The sequence below is a fragment of the Anoplopoma fimbria genome, chromosome 9 (genome assembly GCF_027596085.1).
Source record: "Anoplopoma fimbria isolate UVic2021 breed Golden Eagle Sablefish chromosome 9, Afim_UVic_2022, whole genome shotgun sequence".
Taxonomy (NCBI): domain Eukaryota; kingdom Metazoa; phylum Chordata; class Actinopteri; order Perciformes; family Anoplopomatidae; genus Anoplopoma; species Anoplopoma fimbria.
The window spans coordinates 13796356-13815674 of NC_072457.1; the positions used below are offsets into that span (position 1 = coordinate 13796356).

General features: G+C 42.0%; 1 protein-coding gene across 1 annotated transcript in view; it reads right to left on the reverse strand.

Moving 5' to 3' along the window:
• The window catches only part of lrba (LPS responsive beige-like anchor protein), a 184686-nt gene that overhangs the window by 93649 nt on the left and 71718 nt on the right, over positions 1-19319 (reverse strand). Inside the window, 3 exon segments of the mRNA XM_054605069.1 lie at positions 1763-1929; positions 10899-11007; positions 13223-13287. Coding sequence (XP_054461044.1) covers positions 1763-1929; positions 10899-11007; positions 13223-13287 — 341 coding nt within the window.

Consider the following 19319-nt stretch of genomic DNA (forward strand, 5'->3'; position numbering starts at 1 on the left):
ATTGCATTCAGGCGGGTCACACTGTGTCAGAAGATATTAGATGCCTGCCGTGAGGAAACAACAATTCCCATCAGCTTGTGAGAAAATAATATTTTCATTTTCAGACTCTTTATTGAATGGAAACTTTGGGGAATACGCTTTTATGGCGTGTGAGCAGGCAGGCAACAAAAGGTCGTAATCATAGCCGCGTATTGTCTTTTGTGTTCCTGGATTTCATTTTCACAGCTGGAAAAGGCATTGTGGGTATCCGTGCTTCACCTACCATTTGTATTCACAGGCAGGGATGTTGCTGCATCACACGTTGGGCTGTTGTATTTGTGGAATTAGGGAACAAACATCTCTTATATTAGGAGGCCTGAAGGCATGCAGGTGTGTGCGTGAGTATTTTCTTTTTTTTTTCTTTTACTTGTTCTTTTTTGGGGGGGGGGTTTCAGCACCAGATGTTTCTCCAATGCCCCGCATACCACGTTCTCTGGTGCGAAGCTGCACCACCTGACCTTCACAGTAATTGACCAAAAATATTGATGTAATGGCACAGGACTGATTGTGATTTATTAAAAGACCGCTGCACTCCAAGGCCCGGTGCCAATGGCTCCCTGCGCCCATCGGCAGCCATTAGGAAAACCATCAATAGCGCAACGGCATAAAGGGCCAGTAATGGGGGGACTTTTCTGGCCAGGGCTCGTAGAACACAATCTCCATAGTAAATAGCCTTGTGTGAGTACACATGGAGACTAATAGAAAAAAAAGAGATGGAAGCAAAGGGAGGGAGATGGTATCAAGGAAAGAAAAATATGACAAACAATACACCATATCCAGATATAAGGGGGAGAAAATAGAGAAGAAAAAAACAAAGGCAGCCAGAGATAGACTCCTGATCCAATAGCAAACTAACCCTCGCCAGACGAGTCTCTGGAGAGTTGGTTCAGACTAACAAGCGTGAGCCAGCGGCCGTCTCTCCAGCTCACCATTACCCACTACCTGCACAAACAGCCATCATTAGGGAATAGCTGCATTGGATTCTGCTGCCTATTTGGCGAAAACAAACACGGAGGATAGGGTTCCCTCTGTTCTTAATGGGAGCGGAGCTGTTTAAAACGGCTTTCATCTCTCTCTCTCTCTCTCTCTCTCTCTCCTCTCTCTCTCCAGTCAATGCATCATTCAACCCACAGCTGACATTTTCACCTTTGCAAATCTAATTTAATCAAAGCCATGAGTATTGGGGGGATGAGAAAGATTATGATGAGATTAAAACCATTACAGTGGTTTGAATAATTTCAAGGCTGAGAGAAATGACATGTTATGAACACGGTTCATGAAAATAACTAAACAGGTGCATCCTATTAATTAAAGGTTTTTCTCTGCAAGGCTCACTTATTGTCTCTAAAATATCCTGGCATGTCGGGGGGAATTATAATTGTGATAAAATATAGTATCAAAGGATTATTTGTTATTTTTCACATTTACAAAAAAACACCTGCCATTTGCAAGGAATAGAATAAACATACATAAAATTCATTATGTACGTGTGTGTGTGTGTGTGTGTGTGTGTGTGTGTGTGTGTGTGTGTGTGTGTGTGTGTGTGTGTGTGTGTGTGTGTGTGTGTGTGTGTGTGTGTGTGTGTGTGTGGCTGAGCAGAAAACTTCACGACCACAGAATTTTCCCCGCCATTCCACTAAATTCTAAAATATTTTGCAAAGTTTCATAACAATCTTACTTGAAAGGAATATTAAATATTTTTGCTTTAGGACTTGTGTTTTACCTTCTGGAGGATCTTCCCCAGGCTCCATGTTTGTCAGTCAGGATGTTGACTATCTTCTGGATGAGCTGCGTGGCGGTCACGTGGTCGCGGTACTTGGCTGCTCGGATCAGGTGGTCGCACATTTTCTCCTCATCCCGCTTCTCCGCTGCGTACTGAGCACAGTTCGACTAGGAAAGAAAGAGAAAATGATGCATGATACATTCCGTAAGTGAGGTTATCACGAGTGTGTACAATGTAAAGAGGACTACAAATGTGTCAAGAGACTGAATCATAGGACATAAATTATAATTTTTGGTATCTTGTGGAACATATGTGGAGAAAACAGGTCTATAGTAAGGTACAACACAGACACATATAGAAACTCTACTCTGAATAGAACCAAAATGAAAAGTATAGGGTCATTTCTGTCCTCATGTCATGTTGATTAATAACAGTGGACACGCATTTACTAATGCCCTCCGGCACACCAAATCACACGATACCCACAATGCACAAGGAGGACATTTTTCTCTGTCGGAATTTGTTATCAGAATGGGCCTTTGAACTCTGCGGCGATGGGGAAAAAGTAAAAACACCTTCTGAGAAATAACAGCTATAATTTTAAACAGTGTTTTGATTTCCATCTGTTTCAGAATACATTTTTAAACTCACATCGCGCTCATAGCTTTGAAAGTATTGTTTCAAAGTTAAATTCATAGTGAAGGTGAGCATAAGAAAAGGGACGGGGAAGAAAAGAAAATATGCTATGTATAGTAACATCTAGTCATACACATAAATGCACCAACGCAAGCCTGATGATGTTTTCCTCTTCATGTTCTCAGAACAGCAACTGAGGCGAATGGCTTTAGTAACAAGAACAAAATGCTCATTTGAATATTGATGCGTCTTCAGTTGTATATTACTGTGCTTATCAAATTAACCTTAAACTAACCCATTGGTATTAGCCCAGATGCGTGGCGGAGCAAATGCAACCTGCTTTCCCAAAGTTACCAGCAAAGCGCTTTATAATGGGTCCTCCTCTTCAATTTGAACAACAACATTTCATATCTGACAGAAAATCTATAGGTATAAATCAAATTAGAGGGGCTTTCCTGCAGGCCACTGGGCCTTAATTATCAATCTATGTCTCTTTGTGTGGCATTAAAGTGGGCCTTGACCTTCCAGCATGATGACCCGGGGAAACGGCAAAATAAAGGGAGTACGGAAACGGAAATTTCAGTAAGGGGTTTCAAATTTTCAACCAGAGAATGCTTTGCCTTGCTGTGCTGTATGTGTGTGTGTGTGTGTGTGTGTGTGCACGTGTGTCCATTAATCTTGTGGTTCTGAAGGCAAGCAAGAATTCTGTGTGAAAATCTGGACCAAAGGAAGGGAATGAGAGGATAGGGTTATAAAATGCTACAATTAGAGTTACACTAAGCAGTCAATTATTGCATATGTTAAACTTTAAACAGAAAACAATTTGTTGATCTAGAAAAAAGAGAAACACTTGTATGTATAAATGATGTAAAAATTATTATAAAAATTATTAATTTTGCCAAAATAAATGGTTATGTGGATTTCCGTCCTTCAAACAGATATTAGTATGCCTATAAAGTCCATTTCCATCTGCCCCTGTCTGAGACATGTAAAGTCTGCAGTACTAATCAACAGTGCCGGGTTCAAACTCATAACCATAAACAAACACTTCATCACCTGTGTGTTGAGCCTGCCCAAACACCCAAACCCTCCATGCTGTAATGGGATTTTCTCATATCCAAAGCCAAAGTCGACTACGAGCAGAAAAGGCCAAATTGACAGACTCGACCCTAAAATAACAACCAAAAAAAAACTGAACACACCAGTTGTGCCATTAAAACGCAGCGACGGGGTTTTGCTCGTAAGTGGAAAAGACAAGTAACTGTTAATTCCCGGGGTCATTCCGTAGATGTGAAGTCAGAGAGTAGGCCGGGGTATTATGAAGGACTTATTATGTTATGTTATTATGAGGGTTAAAGCGAATAACTAAATCTCCCAGTTGGCTCCATCCTGCATTCACTTCGGTCCAGGTCCGCTGACAGGATAAAGGGCAGGAACTAGAAAGGAGCTTTCTGGGTTATTTTTAAACAAACTGTTCTTTCTTTCCTTTCAAGGATAATATTGAGGAAACATAAGGAATGTATTAAAAGTATCTGTTCCTATTTGCAATTAGAAACATGCCTCTTTTGGAGTGACTAAAGCGGTCAGTGTGCATATTTTGAAAAGAAAACCACCATAAAAAAAAAAAAGTTGAAAGAGCGCAGCTGAAGAAAAGGGATGGCCGACTCTGTTCCTCTGTTAGCCTCCTACCCAGACAGCCACCAGGACGCAACTTCGCTGGCAATGAGACCGTTATGACTTGCGACACTGTAATCATGGGCAGCACCTTCCATTACACGGCCCGGCTGACAGGGTCGCCCCGGCGTGAGCGCCCGGCTCTGCCGTGAGGAGACAGCTCGGTGAAGATGAAATGATAATGGCTGGCATTAATCGAGTCAATTACACTGAGTCGTGTCTCCCGCAATTCATCAACAGTTGGGATAAATAACTATGGATGTGTGTTGGAGTTTGTGGGGGGGGGGGGGGGGAGGAAATGGGCTGCTGGGGAAGTGACTGGGAGAGTGGAAAGAACAGTAATCATCTCGAGAATCACATCATGGAGAAAGATGGCGACACGCACATACAGACACGGAGCTTTGAAACGTGTGCATGTTAATCATATTACCGAACATTTTGTGAGCCAGAGAATGAAACGCATCAGATTGTGTTGTTAAAAATCGTTGTTGTGCTTATAACTGCCAATCGCTCATGTTTTTGCTGTGCTGATTCTACAAATAATAAGCAGGGAGTTTCACAATGGTGGTGTTGTAAGAGTGTCAGCCTTATCTAAATGCTGTAGTTGTTGTCAGATGATGCCTTCCTCTTCCTCCTCCTCCTCCTTCTCTCCCTTGCTGGGTTGAGAGGGTTAACCAGTGTAATAGGCTGGAGAATGGTGGCTCATTACAAGGTATCAGCCCCTATGTTTATCAATTAGAGTGACAGAAAAAGGTCTAGTGGTGGGTTTTTTCGCGCCACAGCGAGCCTTCAACACGCCGACTGACAGAACCGGGTTCGTCTCAGGGTTCTGTCGGGGAACAGGAGGAAGAAAAAACAAAACCAGCAGAGATGTTATTAAAGCGCTTGATTTGCAATCTCTTGACACCGGTGGCACATCAGGGCTACACTCTCTCCAAGGCTGGGCTATCGCTTTGCGAGAATCTCCAATTTCTCACATCCGTCGACAAGCACTCCCAGAGGGTTTCATTTACAAAACGGGGCAAGAGAGTCTGTCCAGAGGAAGGCGAGACATCAGGCTTGTCCTTGTCTGGTATCAAAGAATGCAAATACACTACAAATAAATTCCTCCTGGATCACAATGGGGGTCTAGGGAGACAAGACGGTGAAATGAGAAAGGAGGATGGGGGTGGGAAAAACAAAAGTAGATGCTGAACCAGTCCAACCAATTGGTTTTCAAAGAGATTCCCTTGCACTTGATCTCTTGGCCTCTAGTTTTCAAATTGCAACATAAAATGTCACCGGGGGAATTCAGACAATGGGCCGGGGAAGAAAACGAGTGAAAGGAAGAGGAGGGGGAGAAAAATGAGGGCTTAAAAGTACAATGGCGAACAAAAGTCACCAAATGACAATGCCTGACAGCCACTTCAATTCTGAAATGATGCCCCTGTCATGCCGAGCTACCAAGTATTGATTTTTTTTTTTCTCTTGGAGCACAGGAGGAAAAAAAATAATCTAATCCAGTTGAAACAGATCCCTCTGTGCTTGGCCCGGCACATTGCTAGCGGCCATCAAGGTTAACGCAGGCGCAACACTTATCAAAGTATCTCTCTTCTCTCCTCCTCCTCCTCCTCCTCTCCCCTGCTCCTCCCCTCACAGTCGGTGGCTGATCTTTAATGGACTGGTCACCGTGCTCAGCTGGCAGCCCTCTTCATCTCTTCTACCCAGAAAAAAACTCTTGTCTCTGCAAAAAAACGCACCCTCCCTCACACCACATCAGTCTGCGTTGCTGCCATCTTTGCACGATGACTCCAGATCAGCTTCAAGGTCGTGCCACAAGAAAAAAAAAAATTGTGCTGTCGTCTGGAGGTGAAAAATAGTCAAATGAAAAGAGGACGCGACCGGATGAGAAATGCACATCCTCTGGATTGGCCGTTGCCTGAAAACACAATAACAGCGCATAACAGCGCATAGCAGCGCAGCACTGAGCTCAGGCTGAATTTGAAAAAAATAAAGTATACCAACAATATGGAATAAAAGCAGCAAACACACTTAAAAGTTTCTCCTAAAAAATGTGTAAAAAGTCAAACCACTACATGCTGCTCTGCATGTAGAAACTGGTTCTAACATGGAGACTTTTATTCAGAGATGTGAGCTCACCATCAGCTGCTCATGGAAAAAAACATTCCAAAAAAAAAAAAAAAGAGACCGTGTCTAAGGATGTGGAGTAAAGTCATATTTCGGGGAGTTAGCTGGTCACACATAATGACAAAAGCTGCGGGGGAGGAGGAGGAGGTACCTGGGGACTTCATTACGTGGAGAAGTCAGCGGGACTGAGACTACTGTTCCCCAACCGTCTTCTGTAACCCACTTCTCATGTTCTACCTCCTGGTGTCTTGAGTGAAACAGTCCATGTTGTACAGTTAATAAAAAAAAAAGCATCTACCAAGAAGGGACTGACAGAAAAGCTGAAATATGCCAACTTGCTACACATTTTGACAATAAAGTCAGTGTTATGTTTTACAAGAGCTACTGCTGTCTAGACTTGAGGAGTTTTTCTTTCCCCTCTTAATGAAATTTCAACCATATCCTGATGATTTTGCCAAAATACTATCACAAATATAGACATGTTCCTGTTTTTTTGTTTCCCTCTCATTCTCTTGACAGCAGTTTTGCCTATAATGAGTTGCCCGGGCCTCCAGCCCTGCTGACATGCTACATTACAGTTGCGACAACTACATGACAGCAAGTTACAGTTGGTGGCAGCTATCGGTCAGACTGCTGTGAATGATGTGGTGTAAATAGCCTCTGGGAGTTGTGGTTCTCTGGCTCTTTCTGTGTGTGTTTGAGTAACATTTTGATCAGCAGACTGGTTCTGTTCAAACAATAGAGTAAATCTCAGGTTTTTGGGGAATATGAACTACTGATCTGCCTGCTGGTAATATATAAATTGGGATTTACTGTAATAGATGAGGTTAGGTCAGCTCTGGAACTAACTTAAGCTTTTACAGTAAATCACAATTACATTACAATGTACGATTAAAGAACCTCCTTGCCCAGGCTCTGTCTGTGATACTCAGCTCTGTGATGCACAGTTTCCAGAGAGCAGTGCTATGATAATACAACATAATGAGCATCAGCTCAATGCTAATGTCATTAACGTGGGGAAAGGCACCAGATCGTTTTACAAGCTCAGCAGAGGGAGGACAAAGACGCCGAGCACTAATTAGCCGCTATCGTCTGGCTTTCACAGGATCTCTCAGACAGTCAATTCAATTACTCCATATAACAGCAGAAGATGAATCAAGGGGGGTGTATAAAAAAAAACTGAGCAGAAGGGAAGGGTAAGAAAGAATAGAAATGACTTGGGTCTTGCTCACTCTTCCCTATCTGGACCTTCTTATCTGCCCTTGTGCCCCTGAGCCCACCACATTTCATCCCTAATGAACAGCCCCATAAAAAGAGGGAGTTCGATTTCTCTCTCCTCCTTTTTCTATCTCTCGGGCTCCCCTCTCCTCCCTGCTCCTCTGGAAGATATCAGAGTCAATCATTTGCTGTGCTGGGTAGCAGCATCCGATCTGCAGATCTCCTTCACATTAAGGATCCTTTTAGATAGAGAACCCTAAAAGGTAATTGGATTTCCCCCCCTAGTTATCTTCATCTGTTTCACCCTAAGCCCACTGTAATAACTTACTCTCAGGGCCAAAGATAACTCAATCTTGTCCCACAGAGAGCCACTGAGAGTGTAAGTGAGAAAGAGAGAGAGAGGGAGGGAGAGAAAGCATATGTTATGTCTCTGAGGCAAACGGGTATCTAAATCCTCCATCACTGCCTTCTAAAGGATATGAACTCTGACAAGGAGCAAACATAAATTTGTTTTTATGTATTGAATCATTCTCCTTTTCTGGCGCCTTGGCATTTCTGCTTCTGTGGAACTAAAGCATGAGCTCTAAAAATGCAGAAGAGTATAGTGAGGCAGATTATGCTCTGGCAATGACCTCCACACTTCCAGTGTAACAGAATGACATCAAAAGTGAGTCATTTTGGAGGCCTGTTTTGAGACAAAAATAATAACCAGCCTTTAGTGTCAAGGCAACACAATACAAAAGGGACAACATCTTCAAAAAACTGTGAAATGGCTGAAAATAATTTCCGAAACCTCCACCCCTGCTCTCGGGGGGGATGTTTCATTGGCCTGTTATTTTTATTGTGGCAGTGCAAAATGAAACCGTTGGCTCTGTGAGGCTCAAGCAGAGCTTGTATGGAGGCAAAAATCAATACAGCAATATCAGAGCAAGACTTATCAGGGCTTCACTTCTTCTCAGAGGTCACAGAGGAGCAACTGCATTTAAGTGGGGAATTCAATTGTGAAACATAGTTTGGGACGAGCTACGCTGGGTATCTGATTAAGGGACGGCTGGAAGACTGCAAAGGGAGAGCGAGTTCCACAATGACAAAACCAAAATTTGCAGTCAACTGAGTGACATTTCATGTAACTGATAGCTGTGCTTCATTTGGAATTAACAATCCCTGACCTTAACACACGGCACACAGTATTGTGCTGCTGAACGCCCACAGTCTATTTTATATATTTTTTTTAAATATGACTGTAGAAGGCAGGGTGGATAAGGAGAGCTCACAAAGTAGAACAACTAAGTACTTATATAAAATAGCAGATCCTATATCCTAGGTTCCAGTCATTTGCATTCTTTTACCAAATAAGCATAAAAAACTCTTCATGTCATGTTTTCTTGTACGCTGGTACTCAGATAACATTTGTACAGAAGATTCAGCTAGGGGAATATTGTAAAAACACACAAACAGGACTTAAAATGAGTTAATTGGAATTTGAGAACTATGGACAGTCTGGTTGTTATGTGCAATGCCAAACTACTGTATGCCAGGTTAGGAATCAGGGACTAATGCCTAAGTGTTTGAGAAATCAAGAACCATCCGAGGCAGAGCAGGGATGATTTGTAATGTACAGACTGGCTGCCAAGTCTCTCTGCCAGTCAGGCAACATACTCTGAGCCGTTTTTACTTGAGCTGCTCTTGTGTCAGATGAAGACCACCGCATGCTGTACATTTGCTTTTGCAAGAGCACAAATACTGTTCACCTTTTCACAAAGTATGCAGTAGGGATAAAACATCTGCCACAACAACCTAGTAGAATAAAATAATGCTCCACCAGTCTGTGTCGATAGTGAGAAGTTGAGATCATGTCGGATAATGTGCGCCAATGACTGACACTCTGAGCAGAGTGAGGAATAAGGCAACAGGATGACAATTATACAGAAAATCAAAGAGAAGAGAGCAAAACATGGCAATCATAGACAAAACTTTGAGGTGCAGGAGTTGTGCACTTTACCCCTTTCAACACTCTTGAGTGATTTTACTTCAACCGAATGTCAGAAAGACCCTTCATTGAACCTTAAAAAAAAAGCGTTACATTTAACTGCAAAGTGGGGGTTGAGGGTTGAGGCGGAGGGGCTATACACAGTCAGCCCTTCAGGCCAGCACCTCTCAGGTCTGTCTGCAGATTTTAGTGCTGGCAGGTTTCTTGAGAAACGAGGGCGGGGGGGATGGAGGAGAGGGGAGGATGCCATATTCCTGTCACGGGCAAAATACACCCCCAGCGGGAGTATAATGGACAGGAATCTCAGCAGGAAATGGTTTTTGTGAGATCTGGAAAGCAGAGGGTGAGAGGGGGGAGAGGAGCGGAGCAGAGTTGGGACTGGGAAAGGGGCAGCTAAGGGTGCCCATGGGTCAGGGTAGAGTCGGCCCGACAGCTGAATGGCAACATTTGTGCTGCGAGCTGGTGGGAGGGAGAGAAGCTTCGGGGGAAAGCCTGCAGTTAGACGGAGAGGCACGGGGATAAATTAACACTACACAATGTTTGGTTAGTGATGCGTGCCAAGCTTGATCTCCAGCCTCAAACTCCTTCAGTGTGTATGCAAGTCTGTGTGTGTTTTCGTGTATGTGTGTGTGTGTTCACGATTAGCACACGTTTAAAGCAAACATTTACCCTCTAGGTTTGCTGTGACAGATCTTTAAGCTTGATGGACAGGTTTTGAGTAGTCGTTGGATCAGATTCTCGATGCTCTCCCTTCCTTGTTTTCATTAAATATATATTTACTGACAAAGCATACAGTGGGAATATCAAACTATTAAACATTTCTATCAAAGGAGTCTTAGTGTAATGAGCCTAAAGCTACAAACTGGACTTTGTTGTCCGAGTTTGAGAAGCCTGGAGTTCCTGTGATCTCACAGTAGGAAATGTGATATGACAGATTGTGTTTGGTTAACATTTCTTTTTTGCTACAGAAAAAAAAGTCTGTTCTGGAATCCTTCACCCGCCTTATCATCCTTCATTCTTCCAACCTACAATTACAGTTTAGATCTGTCATTTTTCTTTATGGATACATCTTTGAATCCATCTGTATGAAAGAGTGTTGCAAAACAGGTTTGAGACACTCTTCTTTTTGAGAAATGCTGATCACATTTGTCAGCTCGCACATGCAGTTCAACTTACTCACTTCAGAAAATCATCTTTTATGCAATCTCATTGCCTGGATTGCAGATCACACTGACTGGATACCACCAATACAGGAAAACAGCTTCACTAATGCAACATTCAACTTTGTAGTTGTTTGAAAAGTTTCAAATTTACAATTTATGCTGCAGAATATTGTTTCTGTTTGTGTCAAAATTTGCTACAGCAGGCTGCAATCCCACATCCGTAAAATCATGATTTTCTTGGATAGACCTTCATATTTTTCTACATATAAAGAGGATCTAATTCACGAACATAATAAGAAAATGATTACCATGCTGTGCAGCATCTTACCTCAAACTCTGCATGTTTATGGATGTCTTCAGCTCTCTGTCGGCTCAGGATAAATTCAGCTTCGTTAGCCACACGAACCAGGTGGTCCTTCATGGTGTGGCTCAGCAGCCTGGGGAGAGTGGAGATGGACATCAGCTCACTGGAATACTACATAATGTATTTACAATTATTAATAAAAAAAATGTATTAGGCATTATGGAAGTCAATTTACATCAGTCATAGATGGGGAAAATGCCAGATCGGTGCTTAGCAATATCATAAAATCTTGAGCTTCAGAATATATAAAACATCTGTTTAACACTATGATATCTGGTAACCAAGACAAGGAACAGCCATGTAATATCCATAAAATGCTGAAAAAGAACCGTGCAAAATAAGCAGAAAATCTAATTTGGAAACAAAAACCCAAACCAGAGAGACCCTTTAACTGGGGTGCAGGTGCTAATTGATTTGTTAATGATATGCATCTGACAAGAGGGAGGATCTCTCCCCCATGTAGCAACACATGTAGTCTACCTCCCTCTTCTTATCAGCGTTGATGAAACATGCATGTTGCGTGTCTGTGTGTGCAGATCTAAGAAACCTCTCTGCAGCCCTAAAGGTCAGGACTGTGCAAAGTGGAACAATAACAGACCAGGGGCCAGAGGAGGGGGGCTGGGACTGACTGTGGGGTTGGGGGGGTGGGGGTTTATGGACCAGGGGATGACTGTAACCTAAGCCTGCTGTTTCAGCACAGGGCAGCAGGGGAGCGGAGGTGCCGGGGCCTCTGCAGCCTCTACGGCCCCGTCGAGGCCCCGCTATCAATAACCCGAGCCACTGCCCTTCTTTATGGCGCTCTGTGTGCTCGGGACTGTACGTATGGACAAAACAGACACCTCTGAAGACATTATGGAAATAAAACAGTTACGTTTAACACTTTTACTACCACATAGAATACCATTTAATACCTGTTTGACAGTAATACTGGCCAAAGTGTGAAGAAATACTAGCAGGCAAAAAAAGGCCTTATTCATTATTATATTCATTTTTATTTAGTATTTCCATGATGATATAATCATTTAAACTAAAGTGACCTGGTTTTTAATCTCACCATATGAGAGTTGAATGTGACTATAGTAGGAGTGATAGTGCGGATTGAATCTCCACAAAAAAAATAACATTTCAACATCCTCCTGCACACACAATCCACTGTCGAACCACTTGTGATTCATACGTATGTAATGTCTCCCAACAGCCTGCCAACATGAACAGAAACATTTGAGAAGTAGCGTTGCTTCATATGGCAAGACAAAGATTTGAAACCTTGAGACTTTTTGCTTTTAAGCCTTATTGGGGAAAAAGTATTCCATGTTTTTGAAAACATTTCCAGACTCCCAAAAACCCTGTTTTATGCAGCTCATATCACTTTGGGAAGACCTTTTCCAGAGACTGTCAGAAAATAAAACACATTAAATTACACAAAACCTAATCAGAGTGGACTGCTGGCGTATTGCAATCTGGATTCAATCAAATAAATAAAATTATGACCAGTTGGAATTAGTAGTTATTTCAACTAATCATGTTGTAATCAGGTATAAATGACCATTTGCTTCCCGCAAAGAGACGGACCAGACACACATTTGCATACAGAACTTTCACCAGTAACCCGACTTGAGTTATGGTTGTGAAAGTGTGCGTGCAAATCTGGTCCTCCACAAAGAACTCACAGGACTGCAGTAAATTGCTAGTCTCATTAGCATTACTGTGGATTAGCCTCTGCCGATTCTAAAAGCCAAGGATCAATAATGGAAAGTGTGGCTCTCTAAATCTGAAATTGATGAGTTTAAGACTAAGAGTATGTCAAGATAATTGAAAGAATAGACAAAAACAAAAGCCAGCGGCAGGAAGAAGAGATGATTACAGGCAGATAAAGGCTCAACCAGAAAGGAATGAACTGACTGAGGAACAGCAGGAAATCAGGAGCGATTTCCAAAGTGTCAAAGAGGAAGCAGCGATCAGAGCCCCTGTCACCTTTTACCTAACCTCTCTTCCTTTTTTCACATCCTTCAGGGATGAGCTCATATTGAAGGGAGCCTTGAACTCAAGGATCATCCATCCTCACTCTCCCAAGCTCTTCAAACACCCCCCCGATTATTGATTGTTGTCCAAGATCTTGAATAGCTACCCTATCACAAGGGCCTTAGGGATCTTGGGGGGAGGGGGTTGTGACGTGATCCAGAAAATGGTGAAATTTGAAAGTGGCTGATTGGTAGAGGTTGGAAAGATAATGAAGAAGGGCTGCTGTGAGGAGAGGGGACAGCACTCATCATGTCGGAGTTACCCACCTGCCCTCGTTGACCAACTCGATAAAGGCGAGACCAGCGTTCTTCTGGATGGAGTTCTGCCATTCCTGCAAGCAAACACACACACAGTATCAATGCCAGCACTGAAATAACATTACCAAGTTACAGAAAGTACATTTTATAAGCGGCCCAGTAAATCCCTGATCACATAGAAATGCAGATGTTTACATTAAAAGTAGAGTCAATACATACCCCACATGGGTAAATATCTCAAGAAAACAACTGAAATGTGATGGTGGCCCAGTATAAAAGCTACTAAAAAATACCCAAGCTTTTTTCTAGGAGTTTATTATTTTTCCTGGAGTTTCAGTAAAATTATCACCCAAATTATTTTTTATTGACCAACAGTCCAAAACCCAAATATATTCAGTTTAAAATTAGAAGAGAAAATTTGCAACATTTGAGAACTGCAACTGGGAAAGGTCTGGCATTTCACTTGAATAATGCTTAAAAGATGAATAGATTTTGAAATAAATTGATTCATTGGTCAAATTGCGTTTGAAATCTATTCAAACTATTTATAAAAAGACCCTGTAGAACAGCCATTCTAGGGTACATCCTGGTGACTAAGTGGTTTACGCTCCGTCGATAAGCTTTCCTGCCACTACAGGTCCCTAATGTCAAATGAAACGTCACCTAAAAAGCCTCAACGACCGCTTTTGTCAGCATGATCAGCCGGCAAACTGGTGGAAAGGAGTGAGAGAGCTGTGTTGAGAGTGCATTTATCACAAGTAAATACACAAATTTCCTCCTCTTTGACTTGCGTTATGGTTCAAGGTGTCAGTCTAAACAATCCAACCACAGCCGTGTGCGACTTTAAATCCTCAATTTTGAAGGGGGACAACGAGAGCAGGCAAACTCAGCGGTCATCGTCTCTCATGTTCTGTTCAATATTTCAACACCTTCAACACAACCGTCAAAAGAATAATAAAGCAACAAGGTCATGGGGCCTGTCTGAACCTCACAGCGCTCACCCCCCACCCCCTTCTTCCTCTCTGGGGAGATGAAGAAATATGCGTGAAAAACCTCAAGTTAGAGCCTTAAACTACCAAACTACTCTCTAAAAAAAACATTAATCACACAGTGAAGTCACCATACAGTCTGCATTATTCAGCTTTTATTCAAATCTGCCATTTGTTGATAAATGTGTAATATCAATTTCAGCACGGTGAAAAAAAACATGATGCTTTTTTTTTTATTTTTTACTCTTAAAGAAATTCTCCTTTTAACAAAGTGCCGAAAAGACCGATGTTAATTGAGTTGATTTAATCCAGTTGCAAAACAACAATGCAGTGAAAGCCATGCAATGTGTACGTGTATCTAAGCATAAACCTTGCTGTCATCATCTCTTGAGCTGATAGAGGAAACGGTGTGTTTATGCAGCGACTGGCCTTTCAGTAAACCTAGAGAGCCCACGGGGACGAGGAGATCAGCGCTACGAGGAGGAAGGAAAGATCAATTTACAAGACTTAAAAAAAAAAAAAAAAAAATCTAAACATATTCTTACACACGTGAGCATTTTCAAAACCACACAGTTGTTCTCTTTTAGCACAACAAATGTTAAACCATCAGAACCAATCATGCAACCAGCCAAGAGAAACCATACTTCTGAAATGTCTGCGCGACATCACTCCATAACCGACTGCGCGTCACACGGACAACAACAACCTAACACTTAACCTCAATTCAAAACTGCTTTTTGTCCTGGAGGACCAGATTGGCATTGACCGTGTTTACAATACATTCCAAATAAAGAGGGCACACTGGGAATAAAAAAGTCTGGGCTTGGGAGTTGAGGACTGGCAGAGGGGTTTTTGTGGCTGAGGTTCGCTTTAGAGGAAGTGTGTGAGAGCAGCCTTGGGGCCTTCCAGTTGAAGCATGGACCGTAGTTGAAGGACATTAACCATGAGTGTTAGCCTGCGGCTGTGGGGATATCCCAGACCGGGCCAGGCTGCGCTTTCTGGATTTCAAATAAACATCACAGGAAGTGAGGCTGTAAATAGAGTCGTCCTCTCCGGAGAAACACGGAAATAAGTGACATAAATTTCCTTTATGCGATTTCTTTTTAATATTTGGGAATTTTAACGCTGGAGTCTTAGAATTTAAAGCAAAACTAAAAACGTCTTCAGCAGAAATAAAAAAATGATTGTCGCGAAACTGCCGGATGGAAAGGCTTCGGTTTCTAAATTAGGTTTGACAAACGGCGAAGAGCCAATTGGCATTTTGTGGACACAGACAAAAAGGTGATAGCAAGACTAATGGTGTCATTATGGGCTAAGAAATGGCTCCTCTAGTTGAATTAAAAAAGCAATGACCCTGATCTGAGGGACATCTCGCAGTGACAAAAAGGAAACAGACAGGTCAGTGATAGAATATTGGATTTTTGGCTGCCCTGGTCAGCGGTGTCCCCGCTTTTATGGCCATGACCACAGCGCTCCTGATGAGAGGATACAAGCAGCCATTTGTGACCTCTCACCTTTAACCTGACCTCCTAACAGATGATAGGACGTAGAGAGAGAGGGCTGTCCTTTGACCCTGATCGGAAATTTTGACAGTGTTTAATACATCTAAAAGGGGGCTACGTTTTGTTACCATTTTCTTTCTCGCATGTATGAAAGCCCGTCGCAATGTGAAGTCAATAAGACAGCTCTGTTTGGTCTGTGTTCCACGACGATGGCATTGAGTCTGAACACACATGCCATGCACTTCCGTCATTACAGCTGATTATCCATAATCAACATCTAAATATACCACTACCACTAGTGAGAAAACACAGACCTCCTGAGCAAAAAAAGGGCCTTTCAAACATCAGGCTCGCCACAACACAAGGAAAACATTTTCCAACACCGGAGAAAGAAACGCCTAGGCTCTCCCGAAATAATAAATAAGTCGGTTGTGCTTTTTGGTGGCATCACTCATAATCACGAGTATTTGTTGATTTGAAAAGCCATGGGAGTACAATTTAAGATGGGACGACAAAAGCATAAATCCTAATGTCAAATGTGGCAGTGCAGCAAAGGCAAAATTAAAGAGGCTGAGAGCTACTGATTTTCTTCTTCTTTTGAAATCCAGAAATAATTAACGGATACATGTGCATGAGTTTGATTACAGAGTGACGGAGAGAAATAATGTAAAAAGACAAAGCAGATGGAAACCAAATACACTTTTTAAACAGCTGAAATTCATTTGAATAATTCTGTCATCAACTGCCATAAAGTAAAAGTTTCTACAACCACTGAAATATCAATAACAGTTGGTGTAATATATTTACATTTTTATTTAAAAAAAATAAGACACAGGGAAACAATTGTGACCCAAATGTTTCTGAGCAGCAACCTCATACCAACAATGACCAAAAAAAGAAACCATGTGTGTGGATGATTAAGAAAAAACAAAACAAAAATATTTTTACCATAAAATATGAAATGTTATTCATCATAGTCCTTCTACCTGATTAAAGCAGAAGTTGAGTAGTTGTTTGTTAATGCTGCTTTGTCTGAAAAACATGTGGGTGTTTGTGTGTATGAACAACTTCACACTGGTGTGTCTACTCTAGCTCCCAACAGTCCACGTGTGTGTGTGTGTGTGTGTGTGTGTGTGTGTGTGTGTGTGTGTGTGTGTGTGTGTGTGTGTGTGTGTGTGTGTGTGTGTGTGTGTGTTCAGATGGTATCTGCTTAAAGAAAAACAGACACATTGGTGTTTGGTGGTGATCAGATCCACAACTGAGGGAATATTTACTGATGTCAAAATATTTATACTGCAGGGTCTCAAAGAACTTCATAAACTCACACTTTTAAAGTAACACAACCAAAAACAAGTTATAACACTTGAGCTGTCAACGAAAAGTTTGTTTATGTGGAATAAATAAATGTGTAGAGCACATTTTCTAAGACAGCCGTTTATCATAAAATTGTATTTCAATCTTACCTCGTAACAAATCTGGTATTTGGGTATTTCTGTTTTAATGTTGGTGGGTTTGAATGATGTGGCAGAGTAAAACTTAAAACACTTTGCAGTTGCTTCACTTCGGCATGGAACAGATTCTAAGTTCAAACGCCGAAAACACACCAGAGCAGCATTGAAGAGCGGCCCGCGGCGAGCTGCCATGCCACGTCTATGGAGCTGAGGCTGTTTTGTGATTCTGCGGCGAAGATTGGGATAAAAAGTTTGGGTATAGTTGCCACACTGCAGCCAGAGAGTAACCGCAACCAATCAGTAAACAGTCCTGTGACTCCTGTGACATGTTGACCTATGTAACAAAGTATTTCCTCCCGCCTGAAAAACATGAACACGATGCAGTAAAATGCAATTATTGTGGCGAGCCACAGTTTGCCGCTGCCTGGTTTGTTTTTTGCAGTAATCGGAACCTCATTTTCATGATTTCTTTTATACTTTTTAGTAAACAATAGAGTATTTTGCATAACTTTGCAACAAAACAAACTACACAAACAACATTGATCCGCAGTACAGATTGGTTTCCAATACTGCTAATTCAAAAATTGTATCTTAATACCTCTCTCAGTCCAGCTGCTCAAGTTCGGATTACTTTTTTATGTGTCTCCAAATGAAGCGGCTGGAAATGTTTACTGATGTTTCCTCATCATCTAAATGCTAAGATGAGATCGTAGAAGAAAAGATCGATAATGCTCTCACCAATGGCTCACAAATCAATGGAATCAAAGCATTTATGTAAACTTAATGTTTGGGTATAATAGCACGTGTGTTTGGTGTTTTATTTCACCATTTTGTGAAATAACTCTCGAATATATACAAACTATTGCACTAGGAATGCAGCGTGAGCAGATGAAGAAGCTAGGTGGATGATGGCAAATTGATTCAAAATCTGCATCCTGTTTGCAGGGGTGACAGGATGTGGTGAATAAAGACGTGGGTCAATAAAATGGGCCAACTTCAAGGTAATTACATCATTGTTACATAATCTTTTTTGCTGAATCATATTTTCTATGCAGCCAAATATTCAATCAGGGATTCACAAGTCAATGTTTACAACCCCTTAAAAAAAAATCTTAAAGTAGAACAACTTTTGCCAGATGTCTCAATAATGGTGTGAATCCAACACTATCTTGCTTTTGCCATTTTCTTGTACTAGAAAACACTTGGAGGTAAAACCGGGAGTCACCTAATTGGAATGAACATCAATGTAACCCTCAAGGATCATATTCACATTGATAACATGTAAAATATGTCCTCGGTCTACTGAGAATGTCAATGCCACAAATCTGTACACGACCAAACCTGATTTAACGTTGCCAACTGATTGTCATCAGAATACCCTAAGTTATTAAATATAATGGCTGTTAAAGTTTGACTGTAATCTGTGCATGGCCCCTCAAGTATGAGCAGGAATGACAGTAAATCATGTTTTGAGCTTTGCGTTTACCAGATCAAAAAATGCAGGGAAGTGAATTTTCCACTCCAGATCCGAGCAAAGTCTCCAGGACACAATTTTATCAGCAGGATGGCTGAGAGAGGATAGCAGGGGGAGAAACATAAGAATGCATTCCAAGGTCTTATAACTTGAGACCTGTCAGGTAAGAAAACACTACATTAACAGTCTCTGTCAGCTGGAGAGGAATCTGTCAGGGAAATTCATTTATTTGAAACACGATTATAGGTTGGGTATAAATAACCAACCATTCGTGCCACTTGAGGCCCTCCAGTCCCCGAGCCACTTGAAGCCAGCTCACAGTAAAAACCGGCTGGGAGCCAAATTAAAAGCCACTCCATTTTTTAAGGAGCCTCCTGTCTGATTCTCCCCTCGCAGCTAGACTTCCCTTCCTGTCAGGAAGTTCCCCTTGACCCCCCCCCCACACCTCCTCCTCCAACACAACACACCCCCACCGCCTCCTCCTCCTCTCCGGCTGCATAGTTGGCAACGATAGGGGAGCCTGCAGAATTAAGTGTCAGTTGGTGTTGGGTTGTTTTCTCTACGTCTCACAGGATAGTACCTTTTTCAAAGATATATACAGCATGATATTATCCTCTGAACTAGAGAGTGATGGCGGGGACACTGAGCCGCGTGGCACGGCCATAAAGGGGCAATGGGGTGAGGGCGAAC